The sequence below is a fragment of the Amblyomma maculatum genome, chromosome 9 (assembly GCF_055883805.1).
Source record: "Amblyomma maculatum isolate TAMU_Amacu chromosome 9, ASM5588380v1, whole genome shotgun sequence".
Classification (NCBI taxonomy): domain Eukaryota; kingdom Metazoa; phylum Arthropoda; class Arachnida; order Ixodida; family Ixodidae; genus Amblyomma; species Amblyomma maculatum.
In genome coordinates this window covers 40851894-40876930 of record NC_139352.1, presented here as the reverse complement: position 1 = coordinate 40876930, position 25037 = coordinate 40851894, and the positions used below count along the sequence as shown (strand labels likewise).

General features: G+C 44.9%; 1 protein-coding gene across 2 annotated transcripts in view; it reads right to left on the bottom strand.

Moving 5' to 3' along the window:
- Positions 1 to 3805: 3805 nt before the first annotated feature.
- Positions 3806 to 25037, bottom strand: part of LOC146178906 (multidrug resistance protein mrp-7-like) — an 87548-nt gene continuing 66316 nt past the window's right edge. For both annotated transcript variants that reach the window (XM_084578649.1, XM_084578650.1), the window contains 8 exons: positions 24167 to 24477; positions 21289 to 21615; positions 18488 to 18589; positions 14227 to 14400; positions 9612 to 9770; positions 8504 to 8670; positions 7259 to 7453; positions 3806 to 4024 (listed from right to left, as the gene is read on the bottom strand). In XM_084578649.1, the coding sequence (XP_084434775.1) occupies positions 3877 to 4024; positions 7259 to 7453; positions 8504 to 8670; positions 9612 to 9770; positions 14227 to 14400; positions 18488 to 18589; positions 21289 to 21615; positions 24167 to 24477 (1583 nt within the window). In that variant the 3' untranslated portion in view covers positions 3806 to 3876. The remainder of the gene's footprint in view (positions 4025 to 7258; positions 7454 to 8503; positions 8671 to 9611; positions 9771 to 14226; positions 14401 to 18487; positions 18590 to 21288; positions 21616 to 24166; positions 24478 to 25037) is intronic.

Sequence of the window (25037 nt, the reverse complement as noted above, 5' to 3'; positions counted from 1 at the left end):
TGGTCTAGATGCAAAAGCTGCAAACCTGGCGGTGGGGGGGGGGGGGGGGGGGGTACTAAGGGCAAGTCCGGGTTATGTGTTAGAGAGTAGCCTCTTAGGCTTATAATACACAAGAACCGTGGTAGACGCCAGGGAATATGCAACAATATATAGCGGTGTTGGAGAATGTGTTTGGAGTTGCTTCAATGCAACTTTTGAGGTTAGTATTTGAGGAAAAATAGAGATATCTTCCTAACCGGCAGTGCATTGTGATCTCATAAAATATAACTGCACGATCCGCAGAACGGTTAATGCCACAGCCCATTAACGAATCCCCTAAAATAATTGTGAGCCACCTATTTGCCTGGATGGGATTAATGCGCATAAACCAAGCGAGAGGTTGATGATTGGTGAATTAGACGTAGGTATGACGGCAGGGTAGACCCGGCCTTTGGCAAAAATACGACTTCCAGGTTTATATCACTCAGGATGCTTTCTTTCGAAGTGTTGGCCATCGCCAGTGCTTTGGCAGCTTCTTCGGCCTCTTCAGACCTTCTCACGAGGTGAAGCCACAACTAGTGCCTGTTCAGAATTGTTCTCTACAGCGAGATAAAAGCATTTCAATCGGGATATTTGGCTGCAGCGAAATGGACCGCTGTCCGATGTGTGAAATACTTTTGTGCAGTGTCTCATCCCTGTCACTGCGGTGAGCGACATAATATTCTGGGATCACGCTTCTTGAAAATGAGTAACGTTAAGGTTACTGTGCATGTGAGGCGGAAGCTTAGCCTTGTCGGCGACAGTCACCTCAATGCTTATTCCTGCCCTGCCGAGTATCTGACGGCCCGTGAAGGTATGGATGAGGCGATCGAACCCACAGGTAAGATGAGTTTTCGCGAGCTTTTGTTACTGTATTGTATTCACCTAATTCCAAGAGCCTTTAGGTGCAGTGCTGGCGAGAGGTAAAAATGTTGGGCATTACATTTTGGAAAGCCGTCATACGGGCTGCTTCCACTCCGTACTGCCAGGCTGTATCTATCTCATCTTTTTCGGTTAGTGTTTTCACAAAACATATATATTCCAAATTTTGTCTCACGGACTTTCAGGACTGGCACTCAGAGGGCTTGCTCAGTCACTCGAAATTTATCAATGGTTGTGTTTAAAATTTTGCGAAAATGGTAGGGGTACAAGCATAGCTGGGTTTAGACTAGGTATGTTAACCGTGGTTTTTCGAGGTTTAGCTAGATTGTACACGCTCTTATGGCTTTAATTATAGGGAGCTCAGGCTTCACATCAAAAGAAGACGTGATAGGGTTGTAACACACCCTTTGTAATTCCGCGATTTTTTATATTTTTGTTTCTTGGTCTTCGGGGAAAAGAAGGCATACTGTATAAATTTTGGGTGGGTACCTACCCTTCCTCACTGAAGGTCAATAAGATCTAGCTTAAGGCCATTGCGATCCAGCTAAGCGGAATCCAATGTTGCACTCAAGTAGTATATCTTGCGCTCGAAAATTGGCTTTTGCTGATCAAACATGTAGCAACAAAAAACCACATCCAAAATAAAACAAGATGCAGCTTGATTTGGCGATTAAAAACATAATCCATTAAACCGATGTCCCTCTTCCATGACTTTAATGATGGTCTCGGTGAAGCCCTTTTATTAGTATAAAATCCCTAAATTTCCAGAAATAAGGTAAACCATCGGATTGTCAGCGATTTCAAAGCCAGGCTCTGGGAATCTTTTGTATTATCCTGCCGACATGTGGCGACGCAGACACATGGAAGTGCGATATTAAGCGCTATTATCAGGGGTTTTGTGATTATCTCACAAGCATCAGGATGCCGTATCCTTCTTTCTCACGCAATCAGTGCATCTCACGTACTCCGAAAGTGCAGTGTCCTTCCGTTGATGCTAAACTGGAACACTGGCTACTCTTTCGCCGCACTGCCGTTCAGCAACAAATTATCCTCACCACCCCCAAATCTCTTGGTTTGCCTGGCTGAAGTAGCGTTTAGCAGAGAACGATCTTGTTCTCACTATTTGGCACCTTCTGGTGCTGCGAAATGAAGTTAACGCAACGGTGCTGTAGGCCATTTCCTCAAAGAAAACCGGTATAGGCTTTGGCAGGGGCAGTTAGCAGATGAGATTGCAGTGAACCGACCGGTCATCGGGTTGGGTGACGTCGGAAACATTACTACATGCTCATGTTGCCAGGCGCAGCCAACACAATCTTCGCCTTTGAAAGGAGAGGTTGAGATCGGAATCGAGCATTGAAGGACCCCCAAACCTCGACATAGACACAATGCCCCTTGGTAATGTAGGCACTTTCATACAGTTGGGTAAAAGCGGGGATTTAATCTACGTTAGGTGGTCCTTCATATAGTGTAGTATCTTCTAATGTAGGCTAATTAGCATGTTCAGGGAAACAGTGGTACAAATAATATTATACCTGTAAAGCTAGCCGCACGCTGACATGACGCGAAGAGTACCCGGAATGGTGCTGTTAACAATGTCATGTCATACCTTTAACACTAGCGGTTAAGAGTCCCAACAATGTTGTTACAACAATATCAGTGGAGGGCCAGGTTCGGAATCCACGGTGTTGGCGGCGATGTTAGAAGGGAGACCCATATTCGCAACCTCTAGGCGAACAACAGCCTGAATGAGTGATATTGTAGTCAGGGCATTGTCGGGTGTATGCGATAGTAATGCTGTGGGCGTCATTGCCTCAAGCTCTTGGTGGACGATGAGGATTAAAGTACTGTCATTGGCAGGCGGTCAAGGAGTCGGAAGATCGACACATTAGGAACTGGCAGCCATGGTCTGCAGCCGGTCGAAACGGTGATATATGCGCCTCTGTTTTGCTTGCTCGAAACGTTGGCACACCGGCAGCACAGAGTCCACGGTGGAACAATTCCTGCACAACAGGAGGTTAAAGGCATCGTTGGTAATGCCTTTCACTATGTGGTCGACTTTATCCTCCTCAGACATGGCTTGGTCGACTTTGCGGCACAGCGGTAGGACATCTTGGATATAAGTGAGATAACACTCTGTAAACGTTTTGGCGCGAGAGGCGAGCGCTTGTTTGGCGGAGAGGTGGCGGCCAATAGGCTTTCTGAACAGGTTGTGGAGCCTCTGCTCATGGATATCCCAAAGGTCGTCTCCGTAGGTTTCAAACCAAACCCACGCGGTCCCAGTCAAGTAAAAAATCATAAGTGTGGGATCCCATCGGTTGTGCTTGCTGACGCGTTTTTTTAGAGCCAGCCAGTCGTCTACATCAACGTCGCCGGTCCCACAGAAAGTTCCGGGGTCACGGGGATGCGCTAGGACGACAACAGGTGCGGCGTCCGTAGATGTATCAGCGTCTGTAGTCATTGTGGTAGTACCGATGTGGCAGTCACTTCGGACTTCCAGCTACTCACAGGTGATCTGAGGATCCACCTCCATCAAAGATGTTACGGTGAAGATTTTTAGTCCGACAGCTGTTCGCACCACTAACGACGATCATAGCACAGATCTCAGCACCCGTCAGCGTCTTTTTCTGGGAGTCTATCGCACTTCTTTATCCTCAGCACGACCAGCGAATACCGCTAAGTAACAATATCTTTATTGTACCGACTACTGCAAGGCAAATATATCGACGCACGCATATAATGTATACAGCGTGGCGAGTCTTACTGTTCTGATGTTTGGCCTGTCAGTTCTTACGAGCGCATTTTGATGGATATGTAGAAGCCGTGATGGGTGGTCTTTGTTTGGCAGGAAATGGGCATTGATGTAAATTATGAGATAGTTTTAAAAATTAAAGAAGAGAAATTTAAATAACAACGCATACACAGCTGTTTTTACTAAAGACAGCAGCTGTTCCACTGCGAATATAAGTGACTTTCTAATCACAGTGCAGTTGTATTTGTGGTGGCCTCGTTGCCAGGCACGACGCCTGCCTCGGTGGCCATGGCATAGAAAACGGATCCTGGGTCTTCTAGCAGCGTCGACACCGCTCCAAACTCTCGAACCCTGCCCTCCTCCATGACCAGGATTCTGTAAAAAAGGTGCGATATAAAGCGACTCGCTTTTAACAGATAGATAAAAATTAGGTAGGTGCTAGAGAGTACTAACTCCCTTTTTGTAATCCTACTCCCGTCCTGTGAAGTCGCTCTATTTCATTGCGATTTGGCAGCGCCAGATATCTGATATAGTTTTTGCTGAATAGAAGCAATCTCGACAACAAGCTGCAGTATTTTGTTCTTTGTCATTGTGCATATGTATACGTAGAAAAGACGTTGCGTAAATGCTTATGTTACCATAAAATTAAACGTACCAGCAAACTACCACTAATATATCAAGTTAACTGAATGGCCCTAATGGAAAGCTCAGCAAAACACGAAATGAGAGCATCAGTTGGGCTAACGCCTAGGATAATGACAAAATGTGTAACAGATTTGTAATAAGGGAGTGATTACTATTCGCTTCCGTTGATGCAAAGTTTCATATCCAAAGTTGAAAGCTGTATGGCCTATAAAAAAATTGGTAGCTATTTAGACTTTTTATTAACGTGAATTATTTTGCACCAGGATTATAAACCGGGGCCACCAACATAAGGGGCAGTCGCTCTACTAAGTAAACTAACTACTACGGTCGCACATATTAGTATGAGGTGGAGGAATCAGCAGAAATGTAACTGTCGTAGCAAATGGGAAACACCTTTCCTCTCTAGCCGCATGGGACGCTTCGGTGTATTATAATGATTATTAAGTCCCTTAGCACAGATCCCCTCGACCTGTGGGGATTCAGCTAACTAAAATATCAACGCCATTCCCAATGGGAATTGTTGACTAATTCGCCGTGAATTTATCACACGCTATTTCGCACATGTTTGTTAGTACAACATGTCCTTTGGTACGGCTGTGGTCCCCGTTTTAGAATTCCTGACCAATATACTATTTAAGCCACAAAGTGTCTCTCAAATATGTGTAAATTGCCCTGCACCCGTATTTCTGTACTTCATCGAATTTTACTTCTCTAAATCTTACAACAGGGTCGGCGTTTTTCTTCCGTAATAGCAGCAAGAGGAATAAGCATCAACTGCACTCTTCGCTTCACTTCACATTATATTCAAGATGCCCGGGGGGTGGCAATACATAAGGTGTAGGCTAATATGACAACAATAATAAATACGTAACATTGTCTTAAGGAAAAATTTGTTACAGCAGATGAGAATGAAGATGAGGAAGGTATAGCGGCGACTTTGGTGTGGTAGATCATTACGGTGGACTGCTGTGGGGAAAAAAAGAACCTATAAAATTGGCAATACGAGATAGGAGCCGGGCAATCTGAAACAGACGTACAACCTGGTGAGACATTAGCGCTCGTCCTGTCTTCTCCTATGTCTGTGTTTATGTTGTTGTTGTTGTTGTTGTGGCTGTAGGAAGAAGGAGAAGAAAATGCACGGGCCTGCTACTGGCTCTGTCGCTGAGCCACTTCCGCTGCCTTGTGCGGACAGAAGAGAACATAGAGAAGAAAGAAAAAGAAGAGGGAGAGAGACGCGCGCCGGCAACAACAGCCGTCGTCCACCACCGAAGCAGTGGCGGGTCCAATGACGGCCTACAACAGATAAAAATCGGTGGCTGGCTAGCCCCCGCCGCAAGCGGTATTGACCTACCGTCTTAGCCCCGTAGGGCAAGGAACTGGTACCCTTCACCCGATGTGTCTGTGTTATATGCGCTAGTCTTTTAATAATGAGGACACACCAACTAGCCGAGCTTTCGGCCCTGACTGCCTTGATATGGATATCGAATGAGTAATGTACGGGGTTTGATTAAGAGTGCTGTGGAAAGCCTTGTGAAGAAAACAAAGGCTTGCGGTGCGGTGGCTAGTTTCCAGGCTTTCTAGAGAGGACATATTCTTCAGAGATGAAACGCTAGTAGTATACGAATATACAGAATGCCGAAAGCGGATGGTGCAGTTTTTATCAGATTCAAGTGCATTTGTCGGGTACATTTAGCGAGGGTTACAGATGGGACTTGCGAGCTCAAGTTTAAGTCTTAATTATTTTATAAGCCAGCAGTTTAACGTGATGCGGTGAATTATGAAGATGCAGCTTTAGGAAACATCGAGAACTGTTGTTAGATGATATGACTGTGGCAATATGTGTTAGTCAAAAAGAGGGCTGCATAAGGTTAAGCCGAAGCACAGAAACAATTGAATGCTTTCTTTGGGTGAGTTAGCAACTGCATAGCAGAAAATAAGGGGGTTGTGACAATGCTGGAATGAGATGTGTCTGAATTTGTTAGCGTTTGCCGTGATTAAACCGATATTGAACCACTCATGGACACGGTTAAAGTTGCTCTAAATGACCACTTGATCCGAAATGTTAATAACAGTATGATAAATTACACAGTCAACCGCGAAACAACGCATTTTCGGGATACCCGTAGCATCAAATCTATATTTTGTTATGACCAAAGCGGACCGAGCAGAGATCTCTGCGGAACGCGGGATATTACAAGCAAAGTGCCTTCGCTGTGATGATAGCAAAGTAATTTACTAGCTACTTCTTTGAAACGAGGCTAACCATGGAGAGTACTTTGGCTTTAATGCATGTCGGCTCAGTATGAGCATCTCAGTATGACTGAGTGATGAGAAGAATTATCCATTTTTACGAAATTTGTATCAAGCCCATTTTTTCTAAAGGTGGCTCTCCCGGGAGCCTGGTACACATTTTTGCAGGTGTAGTGCACGTTTTTTGCAGCTAGGTGGAGGCGAAGGCAGTATTGTTTTCAGAGATGGCAGTTGGCTGTCGTGTTGTGTGGACACAGTTTGGGGCGCTCTTCGAACAGCACGTGCTCACCGGTACCTGATGGGCTGGAAACCGTGGAACGTCGAGGTAGCGTCATATGTGTGAGTTCTTTATTTTATTACTCTATTATAATTTTCTTACGTTAGGTGTGTGCTAAAAAGGTAGTTGGCCGAGGTCGGGTTCGAACCCGACCTCGGCGGCTGCGTTTCGATGGAGGCGAAACGAAGTGGCGTCCGGGTGTTGTGCGATGTCAGCGCACGTTAAAGATCCCCAGGTGCTCGAAATTACTCCGTAGCCCTCCACTACGGCTCCCCTTTCTCTCTTTCCACTTTCATTCCCACCTTCATCCCTTCCCTTACGGCGCGGTTCAGGTGTCCACATAGCAAGTGTGACAGATACTGCGCCTTTCCCTCATTGTTCTTGTATTTTTGTGCTTTTGAACTGCGGAGCCAGAACAGTCATTACAGGCAACTTACTTGTCGTAGTCCAGTACAGTGTGAAGCCTGTGTGCGATAGTGAGGAGGGTGCACTTGGCGAAGCTTTCTCTCAATGTCTTTTGAATGAGGCTGTCCGTGTCGCCGTCCATCTGAGATGTGGCCTCGTCCAGCACCAGCACGCGGGTGTTTCGAAGGAGCGCCCTCGCCAAGCACACCAGCTGGCGCTGGCCCACACTGGTTGGCATTGGAGAAAGGGAAGAAACACTTACGGAAGAAACAAAATGGTCGCACAGTGAGAGAACGGGAAGAAGTGGATTATGATTAACAATCACAAAGCCTCAGTGTCTGTGCAGTAACTGTTAATTGAAGTGCCACATATTGACCATATGCATCTACTGCATATATGAGTGCAATGTAAGCTGTGCACCACAAGCTTCAATGCGGTAGTGGTACAAAGAAGAATGGTAAACATGTATGTTTTAAGCTGAAAGTGAAAAGAAGTGTCAATTGGAACCGCGACATATATTCCACGAATATATTAACAATAATGTAGAGTATATTTTTTAATTTACAAACACATTCAAGAAAATTTATTGTACCCGGATGGATATTTTAAAAGGAATTGTCCTTTGATCTTAATTCAGGAAAGCTGCGTTTTCGAATCTTTGCATGCATTTATCGCAGGAGCTTAGTGGATAGCTTAGTAGCTTAGTGGACACAAATAAACACCAATTGTCTAAAAGTTACGTTGTCAAGCCCATACTAATACAGCATGCCGGTGACTGCAGTCGAATTAAGGGGCGCAAGCCGCGGCTGTTTTTATGGTTTTACTTCTACTCCTTTATAATTAGTACACTTCAGCAGGAGATGCATAAATATTTGGCACCAAGTTTTTATAGTGCATAGACAGTATTGACTCAGCCATTCTGGTAATGCTGTAGAGGTTGGTATAACAAAATGAACAAATGAACATTTGCTTTTTGTAGAGAATACACCTCAGCGACAGGCCTAAAGCATAGCTTTCCGTAAGACCAATTTTTTTTTTTCGAAAAGCATTCTGGTCGCCTGCACTGCAGCAAAAAAACTAACGGAATAACATGAAGTGAATGTGCACAAAAGTTGATTTTTATACTTCGCTCAAGTAGCCTACAACATAGGTCCTTAATTTCATTCCTTTTTTGAAGGCTGATTTTCCCGATTTGAATAAGTATGATATCACTCACGCGAACCATGTTACAATTATGAGCATAGCGATGGAGCGGGAAAGTGAGTTCATGGACTCACCTCAGATTGCATCCACCGTCACCAGTCTCCAGCATGAGCTTCTTGGAGTGAGCTGACACCAGGCTGGACAGGTGAGCTTGGCCCAAAACTGTCCACACCTGCTCGTCCGAGTAGGAGTTGGTCGGGTCAAGATTCATTCGAAGAGTTCCCCTCAACAAGCTTGGGTCCTGCGTTGTGTGACAGGTGTCCGTGCAGACGTGTTGCTTCTTTTTGTGGAATATAGGGCTATTTACCACGTTTTTCTTCGTGTTTTCCTTCACTCAAATAACAGCTATCCCCTTCATAAATTTAATTCTATCATTACTTTCACTATATTTGAGTTTTTTTTTTTGTTGATTTACATGCCATATTTAGTTGTGAAGAAAAACATGAAATAGAAGCTACAAGGACAACAATGGCAGGATAGATAATCCTGCCGAGGGATTCATATATCAAGCGCACACTGCAGCACAAAACGAAAGAAGCAGCAGAGTAATGAGGAGCATTGAAGCCTCTATTTATTAGCTTATGCGGGAAGTATTGAATCATGAGATGTCTGTAACTGCCTATTAAGACCGAAGCTATTACATAATCTTTATTGATAACATCGAAATACAAGTATGTTATATAATAGCCACTCTTCAACGCGGTATAGCCACAAGTTCACGATAAAATAAACTTAAGGCAATATTAAATTGCTTTTATTGTAATATTCTTAGGAAATTAATAATAAGAGATGTAATGACCCACGTGAGTATCTACGTACATTCTGGATGCTGGTAGAGAAAAAATAAGAATGTCACACTCTTGGCGATATAGCACTACAAATTGTTTTGCATAAACTCGTCCTCTCGCTACTTTTTTTGCAGTCCCTTAAGGCGCAGTAGCCTGTGCGCTGAGAAGACTTGCCATTAAAGGTGGAGAAAACAATGAAGCGAAAAAAGGCTATGACAACAAAAGTGGATCTCAATACGACGTATCTGACATACTGTCGCGATTTAAATTCGCTCCGTGTGCATTCAAAGGCCGTCTTGTACAAACTGGCATTCAGCTATGCCAATGAAGTTATACTTCAGCAAGAGGCATAAGCTAGAGTTCTTTGTCACCCTTATTACAATGAGCATCTCACTTGGGGAATGATGGTGACACTTCGACGTAGCTTTTTCAGCGGCACATCTGCGATGTCTATGCCGTCGATCAGAATACGGCCGCTGGAAGCCTTGAGCATACGGAGGAGTGCCAGTACTAGGGAAGACTTGCCAGCACCAGTCCTTCCCACCACACCCACCTGGGACACAGAGAAAACGAGCATAAGCAAAACATTAGCAGAAATTTAGCATAGGTAAACATCGTAATCAGCGAAAGCTTCACAACATGGTTACCCTCGGTAGAACTCTTTATTCGGACATCGTTTCAACTAGTTCTCTTTAACTTGGCTTGGACTTTCATTCTGTCTGAGCAGACTTTCACAGCTTTATGGTCAGAGGAGGAGTGAGCCTTCGTTTCAATTTTGGTAACGATGAATTAGTGAATTAAGATTGTGGCTTTCCTTTGCTGGAGACAGTCGATGCTGGATCCCCACTTAACAAGCGCTGAATGATGTTGCAGAGCACTAAGCGCAATGCCGCCTCCGTTATCGTTCATGGCTGACTGAGTCAAAGCCTGATTGCTCCACGCTCATATATCCCAGTCGTGGACGACGTAATGGCGGTTTTCATCACGCGATGAGGAGGTGCGATGTCAATCATGTGACCAATGACAAAGCGCCCCATTTGCCGCTCTCGCAAATAATCTTTGAAAGCTCACCCGAAAGGTGAAAATTAAGCAATCATAAGCCCTCTTTACATGCACTTTGAAGAGTCGGGTCGAGTACGCTTGTCGAGTAAAAAACCAATTGTTGGGGTCATGTATCCGTAGTCGGGTCGAGTAAAGTAGATGGCGGAGCGGGTCGAGCTAACTCGCTTGCAGGGGGTAGGTTAACTCGCTTGACACTCTTTTCTGAAAAAATGTAGAAGCTGTCGAGTCATGGAGTTGAGTTGAGGGGACCTTTGGGATCAAAAATCTTCCGGAAGTGCGAGGAGGGCCAGCAAAGTTGAATGCTTTCTAGGCCTCATTATCGATAAAAATTCTTATTCGAAGCTCTCGGTAGTGAAAAGGAAAGGAATCAAATACGAGCTGGAAACTTGCAGAAAAACTTGAAATCTAGACAGTACGCACCGCTGATGTACTTACTCGCCAGAAGCGAGTTCATGTAGACACCAAGTGGGTCGAGTAAGGGTAACCTCGCTTAATCGACGCTGAAGGACTTAGCTGCGGTGACATGAACCGTCACACGAGCGCGCTGACATTGGGTCTTGTTTTTTTCTCTCCTGCTCTTTGAAGGTCAAATTAAGAGGCACATGAAATGTGGCTCTACCTAGCGTAATCAAGCCTGTGCTTCAAAAGCAAGCTACCCAGACAGCGCAAATCATCAGTCTACTATCTCAGTGCGTTCGAATGCACTGGTCCTGTGTAGGAGCGACATTAAAAACACACTGTCAGTATTCTGCCTACGGCTTGTGTGGCGTCTGAGGGGAGACACTGTACAAGGTAGGCTACCCCGATCGGCTACTAAGGGCGGATGTATGAAGTGTACACATTTGAAGTGCTGAGCTGCACGTCTCAAGTTGTTCCGCAAAGAACCGGATAGGTGAGAAAACCGCAGCCTGTAAGACGGAAGTCTCATATTTATGTAAAGGCCGCGTGACCAATGAACACGTGGTGGCATTGTGCTCAAAATAATATGATGCTGAGTAATACCTCTGTCACACGAGCAGATTTAATGTCATTCGATGCATCGAATGTCATTCGGTTTCTTTCGGAGCTACACGGTAAAATATAATGTCATTCGCAAATGGTAGCAATTACGATCAGCTACAAAAAATGCTGCACTTAAGGAGCATCAGTGCGCATAAAAGGCGTTTGAAATCACTATGTAACGTTTTAAAGCTGATCAAAACATTTCTGTACGATAATTCAAGCGAAAAACATTACTTTTGGCTGTGCTGTAGCACTTTAGCCATAAAAATCCAAGCAAAGTATCGAGTCACCCAGAAATCCGAAATAAGTAAACAAACAATATGGCTGAACACAGCGGAGCGCGGATACACAGTACGGAGACGCACGGAGACACGTAGAGCATGCAATTGGCGTCCAAAATGTGAGGCGCTCAGTCAAAACTTTAAATAGTTCCGAGATAAACATACGGGGAGATGCGGTTACCAAGGAACACAGAGCCCAAAATGATCGTGAATCGCTGCCATTACTGGACCACTGCTGTGACCGAGAGTAATGCCGTTCCCGAGAGTCTGCAGTGCTAATAATTTTACACCTAAATTAACAGGTTTTAAAACAAAACTTTAGAAATATAATTTTTTTAATTTCAATGTGCGCAGAATATGTTGTTGCGTTACTTGTTTCTGCTGCGTATCTGGCGTCAAGAGTACACATTCGGTTCGCGATCGAATGCGAATGAGTTCCCCAAACTCATTCGATGAAGAATGTCATTCGAACCTAATGACATTAAATTTTCTCGTGTAGCATGGGAATAATGACATTAGGTGCTAATGTCATTCGATACGAATGACATTAAATTTGCTCGTGTGACAGGGGTATAAGACGTTTTCCCGGAAATAGGAAATGCTAGATACGCAGTGTTACAACACATGTTCTCGCATTCAGATAGCTTACGTTGTATTAGGTCAAACAATTCAGAACAGCATATTTATTATCGTCAGCCCTAGGAACTGAACCGATGATGTGCCCTATACACGTTAAACAATTGCCGTGAACCGAACAGTTCATACTAAGCTGGAGAGTGGAATTCGTGCCCTGGAGGGGGGGGGGGGGGGGGTAGAAAAAAAGGAGTAAACTACAATTTAATCTGGAACCTATCTATATATTTTACATAGGTGTGTTCTGTGTTAAACTAATAAACAGTAATTCGCAAAATTAAGGCATACGAAATAGTGACTAGTAGCATGCGAGCATATTCCGCCGTTTTCCTTCCGCGATGGCTCAACGGTTAGTGTGCTGGACTGTTGGACTGAGCGAAACACGATGAACTCCCAGCTGCGGACGCCGGTTCTTGATGCTGACGAAAATGCAAGACACCTGTGTACTGTGCTATATCAGTGCTGATTGAAGTTCAGTGGCCGGCCTTTCTGAGACTGCTCCACTGCTTACTCAGAAAAACTTTAGAAGGCAATTTAGACCCATGAAGAGCGATCAGGCGAAAGCCTTTCGGCGGCTATTAGCAGCGATGGCGCGCTCTCGTTGCGTCGCTTGCTATTCACTGCTGCCAGCAGATGGCACGCGCTGCAGGGTTTAACGCTAGGGCCCTGGAAAATTTTCGGAATGCCGCAAAGGTACCGGGGCCTCCATTTTCCTTCCAGACTAACGGGCCCGGCCACTGTTTGAACGGCGAGTGACCGTATTTGCAAGCTTCGAGCATGTTTTAAGCCCAGCAACACAGGCAGCATATGGCACGCACCTTCGGAGCAGTTCCAGCAGTGATATTGTGGTCGCTACCCTTTATTACAGTAGTCCGCAATTGATGGGAAAAATTAAGTGTGCGGGTGGATCGGCAAAAAACTTCAGGTCGCCTGCATTCGCCAACTCCCTACCGTCTCGATCAGCTCGTGTTCTGCGCGAAGAGCAGTGTTAAAGTATGTTAAAGAACTGTGTGAACGCGCATATCTGCGGAGATTGCTAGGACGTGTGTATAATTTTAAGTCATGGAGAATGCTGTATGTCGACGACACTGCGGCAGACACCAAAGATGGCGCAGAATTTGAGTACTTGATTACGCTCTGAAACGATGACTCACGTTGTTTAAGCAACAAAAAAGTGAAGCAGAAGGTGCGCGGAACAGCGCAAACGAAACTATACACAATGTGCACAATGCGCACAATATACATACTGTAGTAATGGTTTTTAACAAATCAGAATTATTTACTTTGTTTTTTGCTACGCCAAAAAAGCCAAGTGGGCTACATTGATTAAACGTATGTGTTTGTTTGAACTTGATTCATTCGCACTGTTGTCATAATTGAAGTGAACGTAATCGTAACGCGCTGCTTTCGCCCATTGTCATCGGGAAAAAAAATTTAGGCTTGCTATATAACCTCTCTTCAAGCGGGTTCGAAGATATTGCAATTGCCGTTTGCTATAGACGGTGCAATGTCGTTCCATCGCCATCTCCCTTGTACCACCCATTTGCTAGAATCTCGCTGATTATCTGCCGTCAGAAATCAGTGCGATATAGTACATCGCTTTCATGTGTGGCTGACAAACACGGGTCAAAACTTACCTGTTGTGAGCGCAAAACAAATCTATTGCGCCAAACGTCGATCTAACATTATATACTAATCTGTGTCTGTCTGCTGGGAGCCACAACAACAGTTAACTAGAAAAACATTGCTAAGAAATGTGTGCAGGTTAATTTCAGGTACATTCATATTAGCAACATATATACAAAAAGGAAAAGATGAGGGCCCCCAACGATGCGCACACTATCAGGCGACTGGACGCATGCAAGAGAAGAGTGTCAGTATTTATTCCGGTCTGGCTTGTTATACGACTTCCGTTGGATTGGCTTTGGAGGTATGTCGTTTGACGCACCTCTGCCGACTCCACTTAGGATGCAAGGCTTTCGCTTGAAAGACGAAATAAAAACAGAGTGGGCAAAAGTGAAAAGCAGGTACCTTTTCCATGGGCATGACAGTGAATGCGATGTTGCTCAGTACATTGGGCAAGATGCCAGGTCGGTAGGACGCCGAATAATCTTTGAACTCAATGGCACCCTTTATGGGCCAGTCAGAGAGGGCACGAATCAGTGCTGTTTTTTTCTCCTCCGTCAAGTCTGTTGCAACGTCAGGCTGAAAAGGAATGCAAACGTTTCATATTTACATTTTTTCTAAAAGCCGGAAGGCATTAGAAAACGTGGCAGAAAACTAAAAATTGTCTACCATCAAGAGCAAGACTGCATCAAAATTGAGAAAGCATGAGGACATTCCAGACTAGCCATCACTCTGACCCATCTAGCAGTTAAAGGAGATAAACAGCGAAAAAATAAACGGCAAAACAGGAGGGCTACACACGATCAGTGTAGTGCGAAGTACTCTATGCTCCTGCTTTTCGCGCCGTTCACCACTGTTAGCAAACCCAAGAGTTAGTCGTGCTTGCCATTGTTACAGAAAGATGGCAAACTCAGTACCTTGGTATGTTTTATAAAAAAAATACGCTTCATGGACGTTTGAACACCTTCACGCATTTGCACAAGAAATAAGCATAAATTCATAAAATGACTCGCAAATTTCAAATAAATATCTCTATTTTCAGGGTGGTACGCTTTGAGCGAGTTATTTAGTGGTGTGAGGAAAACTACATAAAACTTCCAAGTATATTTTCCTTCCCTGCCAAAGTATGAACCCTTAAACAAATTTTGATTCTATACACCACGAAGCACGCCGTGATCTTTAAGAAAGAGGTCGCGTTCAGCAATGCCGCTGTCTATTGTGGACACTGGCCTCACTGGCCTCAGTGCACGTTCAAGAACCCCAGGTGGTCGAAATTTCCGGAGTCCTCCACTACGGCGTCTCTCATAGCCTAAGTCGCTTGGGGACGTTAAACCCCAGAAAACCAACCAAGCAGCACTTGCACATGTACTTATTTAGATGTGCTACTTGAAAATCTTTATTTTGGGGTGATCAGCGCCACAGCCGATCGAATCCATTCATTCGAATTCTAAGCGCAAGTAAACATAAAAGCTGACCGCATTCATGTGGTCGCGACTAGCTTGCAATGTTGCCACTCACATTAACCGGCGCTAACATACCGAATAAGGTAACGAATTGACAAATAACTCATCACAATGAAGCGTTGAAACGAACCAGCCTCGATGCATGTGTACCGTGTGTGGCAGGTTTCAACGCTGCATTTTGATGACTTCGTTGATTCGTATTCGCATGTTAGCGCCAGATAATGTGTGGCAATATTCCCCAGCATATGTGGCAGGTACTCGCCGGATGGGGCTGGGACAGGTAGGCCACCGCTGCTTGCGGCGGGGCCTAGCCTGCCACATATTTTTTATCTCTTGTAGGCCGTCATTGCACCCGCCACCGTTTCGGTGGTGGACGACGGCTGTTGTGGCGGCGCGCGCCTTTCTCTCCCTCTTCCTTTTATTGCTCCTCTCTTTCTCTTCTGTCTGCCCCGCCGAGGGGATGTAGTGGTAAGACGCCCGACTACTGTGCCGGAATACCCAGGTTCGAACCCGAGCTCGGTGGCTGCATTTCGATGGAGGAGAAACGAAGAGGTGTCCGTGTGCTGTGCGATGTCAGCGCACATTAAAGAACCCCAGGTGGTCGAAATTTTTGGAGTCCTCCACTACGGCGTCTCTCATAGCCCGAGTCGCTTTGGGACGTTAAACCCAACAAAACTAACCAAACCAAACTGGCCTCCTTAAAAATTAAGCGTCCCGCTTTTTCTCTGTTTTCGCAACCTGCCTCGAAAACTAAGCGATACAGACAATCCCTTGTGTATGCACGATTTTCCGCATAAACTTTGCGTCACCTTGGTTCGTCTCTGATCTCCAGCCCCTTAATTTGCCTACCCACTACTATGATTTTGTAGAACTGTACGTTATGTGAATTTATTAGCACTACGCATGCCCAAGCTGCACATACCATACACCCGAAATTGGTACTGTATCTACAAATGTCCAGCCCTACATAAGGCCGCACATTACCCACACAATACCAATAATGGGCCCATGGTGTGTGCTAATGGGAGTGCAACATTGCGGCTCTCTTTTTCAACTCAGCGCGCATGAGGACAACCGCACTCAATAACAAGTAAAAGCTAAAGTGAGGGAAAGCTATTAGCATAGAATTTAGGCGTACGCATTTTTTAAAGCCGGAGCTACATTTACCACATGGGAGCGGTTAGTGTCTTACGTTCTCCGCACTAGTTGTGCTTCCCGTTGCTGCTGGCATGATCTTCAAGTGATCGGAACATGGTAGTCACTTTCTTCAGCTCTTCGTCCCCACATACCACTGCTAGTTGCTCCATTCTGTTGTGCCACATCTCGAGCCATGTCGCGGCTGGGCGTTTTACACATAACTTCCTTGGATTTGAGCGTTATTGTACCTTCCTGGAGCTACACTCCAAAGCTTGGACTCTCATCTTCTTAGAGAAGCTAGGAATCTGGGCATTGAATGAAACTGTCATCAGAAAGGAAAGCGGGAGGAGGAGGTAAACTTTATTAAAGAAGAGGCCGTAGGCACGGGGTGGGTTGACGTTCCCGTCCCCGCGGTGGGCTCCTCTTCTAGGCCGGACGCCAAGTGGCCGTTCGGCTCGCTCCATGACTCGGAGTTGAACCTCCGGGTCGGAGCTGAGCAGCACGGCCCCCCACTGAGATTGGGGAAAGGAAAACAGTGAAGGCGCGCCTCCTATTTTTTTAAAATACCCGGGGTGGAGTTCACGACTCTAAAGTCTCGTTCACACTAGTCCGATCTAGGTCGGCTGACCATCGCCAGACGCGTTTTTGTTTTTTTACGTTGTCGTCGTGTTCCTCACGCAGCACGAGAGCGGCGCTTACTGCTAATTGTATTTATTCACTTCGGTGCCATAAATACTTTATCCTGATTCGCTTTAACCGAAGTATGTTCGGCAACTGTTCGCACGAATTAAAACGGTGTTATTTGTGTCCCAGGCGTGCCGCCGACTACTACCAGCCGTCATCAACATTGCTCGGCTAACCGGATCACGCCAGCGCTTGCCGTTTGTTTACCGCCGTTCCGTTATAAAATTAAATCTCGAGCTCAGGTCACAACAACAAAATATACCCTTGATGACCGTTTGCACTCTCTAAAAGATGTTCATTTGCTCTCCACGATCGTCGAAATCACACACACGAATCCTGTGGGCGCCCTAGTCCTACTCGCCTTAGCGTCTACTCATATTCAATGAAAAAAAAATAGCACCACCCGCGAGTGTCAAACTGTGAAAATATAAAATGCCAGCCTTCGCTTAATTTTGGCATGTACACGTCACTAGGAAGCGCAGCTATGTACCATACGTCATTCGACGGCATTTCAGTTTCGCTCGCTCGACGATATACCGAGGACTGACAGGGCAACCATCTGCCGATTCGTTTCGTCCGCGTCGCTAGCCTTGAAACTTGTCACACTACGTCGAAACGCGGTCGTTGGTCCTGCTGGCGCCGTTTCCGGCCTAGTGGGATTGACCGGTGCGTCAATGACAGGATCGGCCGACCGACCCTCCGACTACAGACGTCGGCGTCGCGTCAGCCTTGTGTAAACGGGCCTTAGGTGTGTGTTTTCTACTGTCTTTTACTATAAATCTTTGGACATGTGACAGACGGATTTCCTTGGCCATTTTTCTATTTATTGCTTTGTTCTCCTGCCTACATGTAGGGCAGCCTACTGGAAATCGCCTAGTTAACCAGCTGCCTGTCCTTCTATTCTACTATTTCGCCCTGCCTTTCAATTGTTTCATGACATCACTGTGTCATAGCATCGTTGAACTGCTTCATGTCGCCCTCACTACTACTCTCGATAATTTAAAGGCTCTAACGTAGGCTTATATGGTTCCGCTCAGAATACGAGGTCTCAGCCCCGTCCGCGGCATTCGCACGAAGTCGTTTCAGTGCGAAAAATGTTATTACATTGCGAGGCAACCTGCATATGGTCTTGGCGTGATGAAGCCGCACATAAAAGGCGTGCGAAAACACCAAGATTTAATAAACAACTTTATTTTCACTATTTACCAAAAACTGCAAAAAAGCGAACTCATACAGATGCACTAGTGACCTCTTTCATATCCTTCATAGGCGGCATGCACCTTACAGAGCGCACTTCGAAAATGCATAACCATTACTATTTTCATTTGTTGCTTTCATCCCTGTGCTTTCATATTGTCGCTTTATTTTAGATGGTATCTCACCTCTACAGGTAGCTCAGAGTACTCCAGGCACCGCTCAAAGCTGACCACCATTTGAAGAATGTTGAAGAGCAGCACGCAAAGGTACATCAATGCGAGCGGAACCTGCGAGATAGGGGTCAATTTCTAAGAATTTTGAATAACATAATAATGAAATGCTCTGTTCAGAGACGAACTACTTGCTTGAATCTAGCGGTCGTTTGACTTTCAACAATACTTGATATATTTGGTTTGCAGAGAGACTACAAGACTAATTACACCGAAAGCGGAATGGTTTTGTCGAACAGCGTTTCGTATTTTCCTGTCCGTATTCTTGGGGTCTTGGTTAAACAGATACCTATGTGAAACCATTTTAATTTTTTGCTTCAGTGAAAAAATGTTTTCACGAAGGGTTTGATTATCTCGATATTACTCCGCCACCAAGCGTGCAATTATTGGCGTGCAGTTTGGATTTAAAAATCTTCCCTGCCATTACACTCAAATGTTTCGTTTTCCCGCAGAAAATATTCTTCTGAGACACTTAAGACTGCTCACAAGTGAGAATGCGAAAGTATAAATGACTGCTAATGATGGCGATGCATAATATTTTAATGCTCTACACATTACAGCACGTCACCAGGAAAGTTTTGAGTAATGCTGCATTCAACAATGTATACCAATCATGAGTTCTGATTATACAGACCGTCATCACGCAGCATTTATGTCACCTGCCACTCGGCATTTCACCTTCCAAGTGTCATCTGCCAGACGCTTACAGAGAAATTTACCAGAGAATGCGGATTCCCTTTCCTGTACAATAATATAAGAATTTCCCAACAAAATATAAAGTGTTCGCAGAATGAAAAGGCAGTGTTAAAGATGCTATCGCGTCCACGTTTTTAGCCATTTCAGCGGCACCGTTCTCGTTTGCACTTTTTTATACATGCCGTCCACCGAGGCTGCAGACGTAGACATCTCATCAACTGCACCAATTTAGTGCTTCTGCAAGTTCACCGGGTTTAGCCATGTTAAACTTGTGCAATTGGTTCGTCTCTTCTAGCCTAAAAAGGCTGTATTTCGGCTGATTCGTTTCTGTCACTTTAACGTAACACCCTGTCATTTCAGTTAAGCTACAATGGCCACAATCTTGCCATTTCGCCCTGCCTGCCCGTGCCTGTCCGAATAGCGAAGAAAGAGGAAGACTAATAATAATAATAATAAAAGAATAAAAGAATTTATGTAGATGCGGGATCAGCCCCACAAACATTTGTGAGGCTTGCGGTGAAATTTAAAATATTGATCACTTCCTTCTAGCTTGCCGAAGGTTTTCACATCAGAGGAGGGTGCATTTAGAAACTCCAATTGAACGCTTGGGATTTACGTTGTCGGTCCCGCTTCTACTCTCCTTTGGTGCGAGTGCGAAAGGATTTGCGTTGCCTCAAATTTGTCAGTACTTACATAACTACATCACATCTACGGACAAATTCCCTTGCTAATTGCATTCCAAATTTACAAAACTCCAAATTATTGCTTCATATTTTTTCATTCAATACCTTTTGCGATCTTAAATCTTATATTTTTTGTTTAGTTGTCAATTACTTTAATGCACTAATTCAGTTTGTGTAGGACATTTGGCAGTCTACACTGAACCCTGGCCAATCCCCCTTCGTGGGTATGTGCCAAATATCAAGGAAGAAGGAGAAGCAGCTGACAAGGCCGGACACTAACTGGACGTAGGGTTTCCTGACATTACGTTTGGTAGGAGCCACCAACTGGGGCCTCTTCTTTCACATTGGAGGGTAATATCAGTATCCGCCTACCAAAGCCCTTGCATTCACGTTATCCCTAAGTCACTCAGGCACGTTCATACGGCTCGGTTAAAGCGGGGCTTTATATGGTGGCTGATATCTTACGCTATCGCGTCATCGCTAAGGTGAGAGTAAAAGCGGAAAGAAAGAGGTGCTGTAGCGGAAGGCTTAAAACTACCGTGCGATAGAAGCGCCCCCTGTGACATAAATAATGCTGAAGTTGTAGAGTAAACTGCTATGTGCCAAAGCTCTGTCTTTACTATGCCTAAGTGCCAGCTTAGCCACAAGCTAAACCACGGCTCTTTTTATTTATCCGGTGTTCCACGAGGACATCAGGGCAATAAACACGCATTATAAACTTAAGGTAGTCATTAAGACAAATAAATGTATCTAAATTGTACTCAACCTCTTTTTTGCGTTCTTTATAGTTCGCTGGGTTGTTCTGTATAGAACTATTTGGTTTGGCGTAGGGGGTTTCACGTCCCAAAATGACTCAGCCTAAGAGATTCTATAGTGGAGGAATCCAGAAATTTTCACTAAGGGAGGTTCTGTACAGTGTACACTGTACAGCATAGGAGCGCCTCGATTTTCGCCTCCACTGAAAAGCAAATGCTGCGGCCGTGATCCGACCCTGCATCATCGGACACAGCAGTTAAGCGCTCTAATCACTGAACCACCGCTGCGGGATGTTTTCTTAGTATCTATAATCAAAATTTTTATATGACCCTTTGAACGTGTATTGCGTTTTTAGGACCATATCGATATGATGTAAGGTACTATATGGGGTCGTTATTTACACTGCTGTACAAGGTTTGCACTTAAAGTAGCGACATCTGCGGACACATTTGCGTATACTACTATGGTCTGATCGAGTGCTGTCACTCTTAAATTAAGAGTGCTTTCACGGCCACTCGGATTCGTTTTTTCGTATCCTCTTGTCATATAATTTGTTTCGGGAGACCACTTTGAACCTTAAGAGAGGAAGCTCATGGTGGAAAAAATTATTGCGAAGCTCACCGCAGAGGCAGAGCTCATTGCGAGCCCAATGCGACTAGGGTCCCACTTGTCGACGTAGACGACGTTGAGCAGTAACGCAGCGATCACCACCGCGAAGCCACAAGTGGCCGAGGTGACACGCGTGAACTTGTAGGTGTCGCAGAAGGCCGAGTAACCGCGAGTATTGGCGTCGGCCAGGCGACAGAAGCGGTCGCAGGCCCGTCGCACAACACCGTACGCCCGCAGGCTGCTCAGGCACTCCAGCGTCTCGGTCACGTGTGCCAGTAGCCGAGACAGCACTATGCTTTCGAAGAAGCGCGCCCGGTACGAGGCGCCCACTGCCAGCCGCTGCATGGAAGAAACATGGAGGGGGAACTGACAGCCTTGATTCATGTACAGGAGAACTCACACTTAAAGGAAACACGACGCCACATGCTTGCGCACTTGCGGAGCATAATTTTGCCTAGCTAATAGGTGATTGAGGCTGATAAAATTTTATTCACAACACGTGTCGAGGATTGAAGCAAGTTAGAGTGCCGCATACTGAATGTCCGGGTAATCGTTGAACCTCAGGTTATCAAAAGCTTCATTAGCAGAATCAAGTAAACGTTTTATGGAGGCTTATGGACTTTGCGTGTCCAGATCAATGGTTGCAGTTGCCTTTCTCGCCAGTACTGAGGCAAAATTGATTCATAACCTTATTTATGAATTTTGATATTAATTCAGTTTGAGGAGGGTCTTCGTCTATAGCTCCCTGTATATGACATTTATGTGTGGTCATATGTTATGCGGCGGTGGTAGTGTTCTTATTGCTGTGTAATGTGGAGTGATTTCGTGTATGGTATAAGTGGCTTACCACCTTCGCTGCTCCACCGCTCGCCGGCTAATTCGCGAGCGTGTTAGTGTGCAGCCTCATTTCTCGGTTTCCTCTCATGAGCTAACAGCAAATGCACGCCAAATGGTCGATGACATGCAGCTTCACTTTGGGTTCCCCGCACTCTTTCGGCACTCTGCACTGATTAGTGACCGAGTTATTTGCAATGCCAAAAGCACGTGCGTGGCCATCCGGAGCCGTGTTTATGCGTGGCTTGAGCGTGTACAAAATTCATGATTTCCAGGAAGGAAGATTAATGCCACAATGTGTTTGAAAAGTAAAATACAACATATTCTTACTCCAACCGTCAGAAATATATCTTATCCAATTAAGCCCTGCAAAGGAATAAAGTTGGCGTACTGCAGTTCCGAACAAAGAAATATGATTGATGCACCGATTCCAGCTGTATAGGTATTGAGACCGCGTAGTTATTGTGCCTTGCTACGCAACTCAGCACATTTTAGTTGCAATCTCTATGCTGAAGCCGTAGACAGTGAAGGGAATATATTTTACTTCTGTTTCGTCAAAATATATTGATCTCAAATAGTTTTCGATTGTGTTCGTTGCATTTACAGGTGTTGTATTATTAACATCTGCGTTGTTTGTACAAGCCCAAAACTCCAAGCTGACTACGTCGCCGTACGGTTACACTTCAAGCTGTTTGCACAAATCAGAATAGATAATGACATATACAGCATGTAGCGCCGCACCCACGCTTATTTTGAACGCTCGAGTAAGTGGATAGGACTAACGTTCGGTCTTGTACCATGGGACACCTCTGCTGTATATTCTTGCACGTTGTTTTTTTTTATTCGAAAATAAACTTTCAACTTCGACTTCAACTTCAACGTGTGTGCTGCGGAGCGTTGACCGCCGTATCAGATACATGCTGCGCGGTGAATACACTGCGGCTGACAACATCCTTGATCGTTGTGCCATCTCCCCATGCAAGTAAGCTTGAATGCGCGACAGAAGCACGCTGTCGTCCTGCGTCTAGCCCGTGGTCGTAGGATGATAGGCGTGGCTATTCGGGTGCAGTTGGTTTTCCATTGTAGCCCCTTACGGGCGTATGAAGGATTTCTCAGCTTTATAAATGGTGAATTGTTGAAATGCGCATACTCCGTGAAGAACGCACATGGAGGAATCTCAATGAGCACTAACAGGGCACTCGCCGAAAAAAATCGACGAGTATGATCTCTGAACCAGCAACCAAAGCTTCGAGAAACTGGAATTCTAGCCACACGAGCAAAATATCCTTTCAAGCCGGAGGGTGATGGTGCATTCCTTGGAGCTCCTGTGAAAAACAAGCTGGAATATGTGGTCCTGATGAAGCGCCTTTCTTCTGCCTCATACCCGTTTGGGCGCGTGATTTTTGTTCATTACTTTTCATAACACTAATATGTTTCTCATGTCATTTGTACAATTATTAAGAAAGTCCCAGTAATAGGCCGATACGCGCCTCTTCTGACGTTTGTTCTCAACCCACTGACTGCATTTATTTTTTCAACATTGGAAACAACTGACTCATTTTTATTTCTTGATGAAGCTAAAGCGACAAAAAGTAGATTCATCATTTTGTAAACAATAATATTGCTGTCAATAAAATGGGCAGTACTATAGCAAAGTCAAGTCACAGTGAGAGCAATGTGCTCCAGCTCGAGATATAGCTGAAGCCGTTTTTGAGCTGTACATATATATATATATATATATATATATATATATATATATATATATATATATATATATATATATATATATATATATATATATATATATATATATATATATATATACATATATATAAAGTACTTTTGAAGACACTGATAATTATACAGTATACGAAGAGAGCATGCAAATGAGTAAACTGAGCTCTATAACTCATGCAAGCAATGAGTGCAAAATATTATGAAAGGATGATGACACGATGATTATCTTATAAATCTCAAAAAGGCGTTCTTAAATTGCATTTCAGATGGAAGGAGCTGCTTAGGCGCGGGGGTAAAACAAGTATGCTCGTGTATTCACCAAGCCGAAGAAGACTAAAATTCCGGCGACGCCCCCAACTGCCAGCACTCGCGGCGACTGGGTGGCGATGATGGCGATCTTGGCTGTGGTGAAGAGCACGCTCTGCACGCTCTGCTTGCCACTTAGGAAGGTGCGCGAGTCCACGAAGTCCATGTCAGCAGAAAAGCGGTTCAGGATGCGGCCCCGGGGCGACACATCGAAGAGTGACATCGGACTGCCCAGTACGTGGCCCAACATCTCGCTGTGCAGCCTCTTTGAGAGCCGCCGACTGCTCACGGCCAATAGGAGACCTCCCACAATGCGGCACATCACTGTGACAGAAAGATGGAAAAAGAAATTGTTGCTTCCGCGGAAGTGGCGATTATAGAGGCACACATATTGTCACAAGAGCATCGACAGCAATGTGCCGTTGGCTCGTTTCACGTAGTGGTGTTACAAAACCAGGACGATCAAGTTTCGCTTTATAACTTGGTTTGGTTTTGGGCGACAAAGGTCTAGATAGGCACCTACAGTACAATGAGCGATGCACAATTGAATGTAGTACATATGCCGGGAGTTGTAATACAACCTTCAAACTAGCCTCGAATGTGCTAAATATAGGATGGTAAATGGAAAATGATATAGGACGACACCATGCAGACTGATAACTGCAGAAAGGTGCTATCATAACTTTGACACGAAATCAAGAATGTATTTTGCACATCACGTACGACACGTTCTTCCGATTTGTTGGTACGGCGATGGCGCTTAGGCCAAATGAAGTCTATGGGCTACGGCCTAAATTTGAAACTGCTGAGAGCTTCACGCAGGGTTGCTTCTTGCAAGTTATTTAAACAGGTCTCAGCACATTTTGAAGCAAAAGATGTTTTGT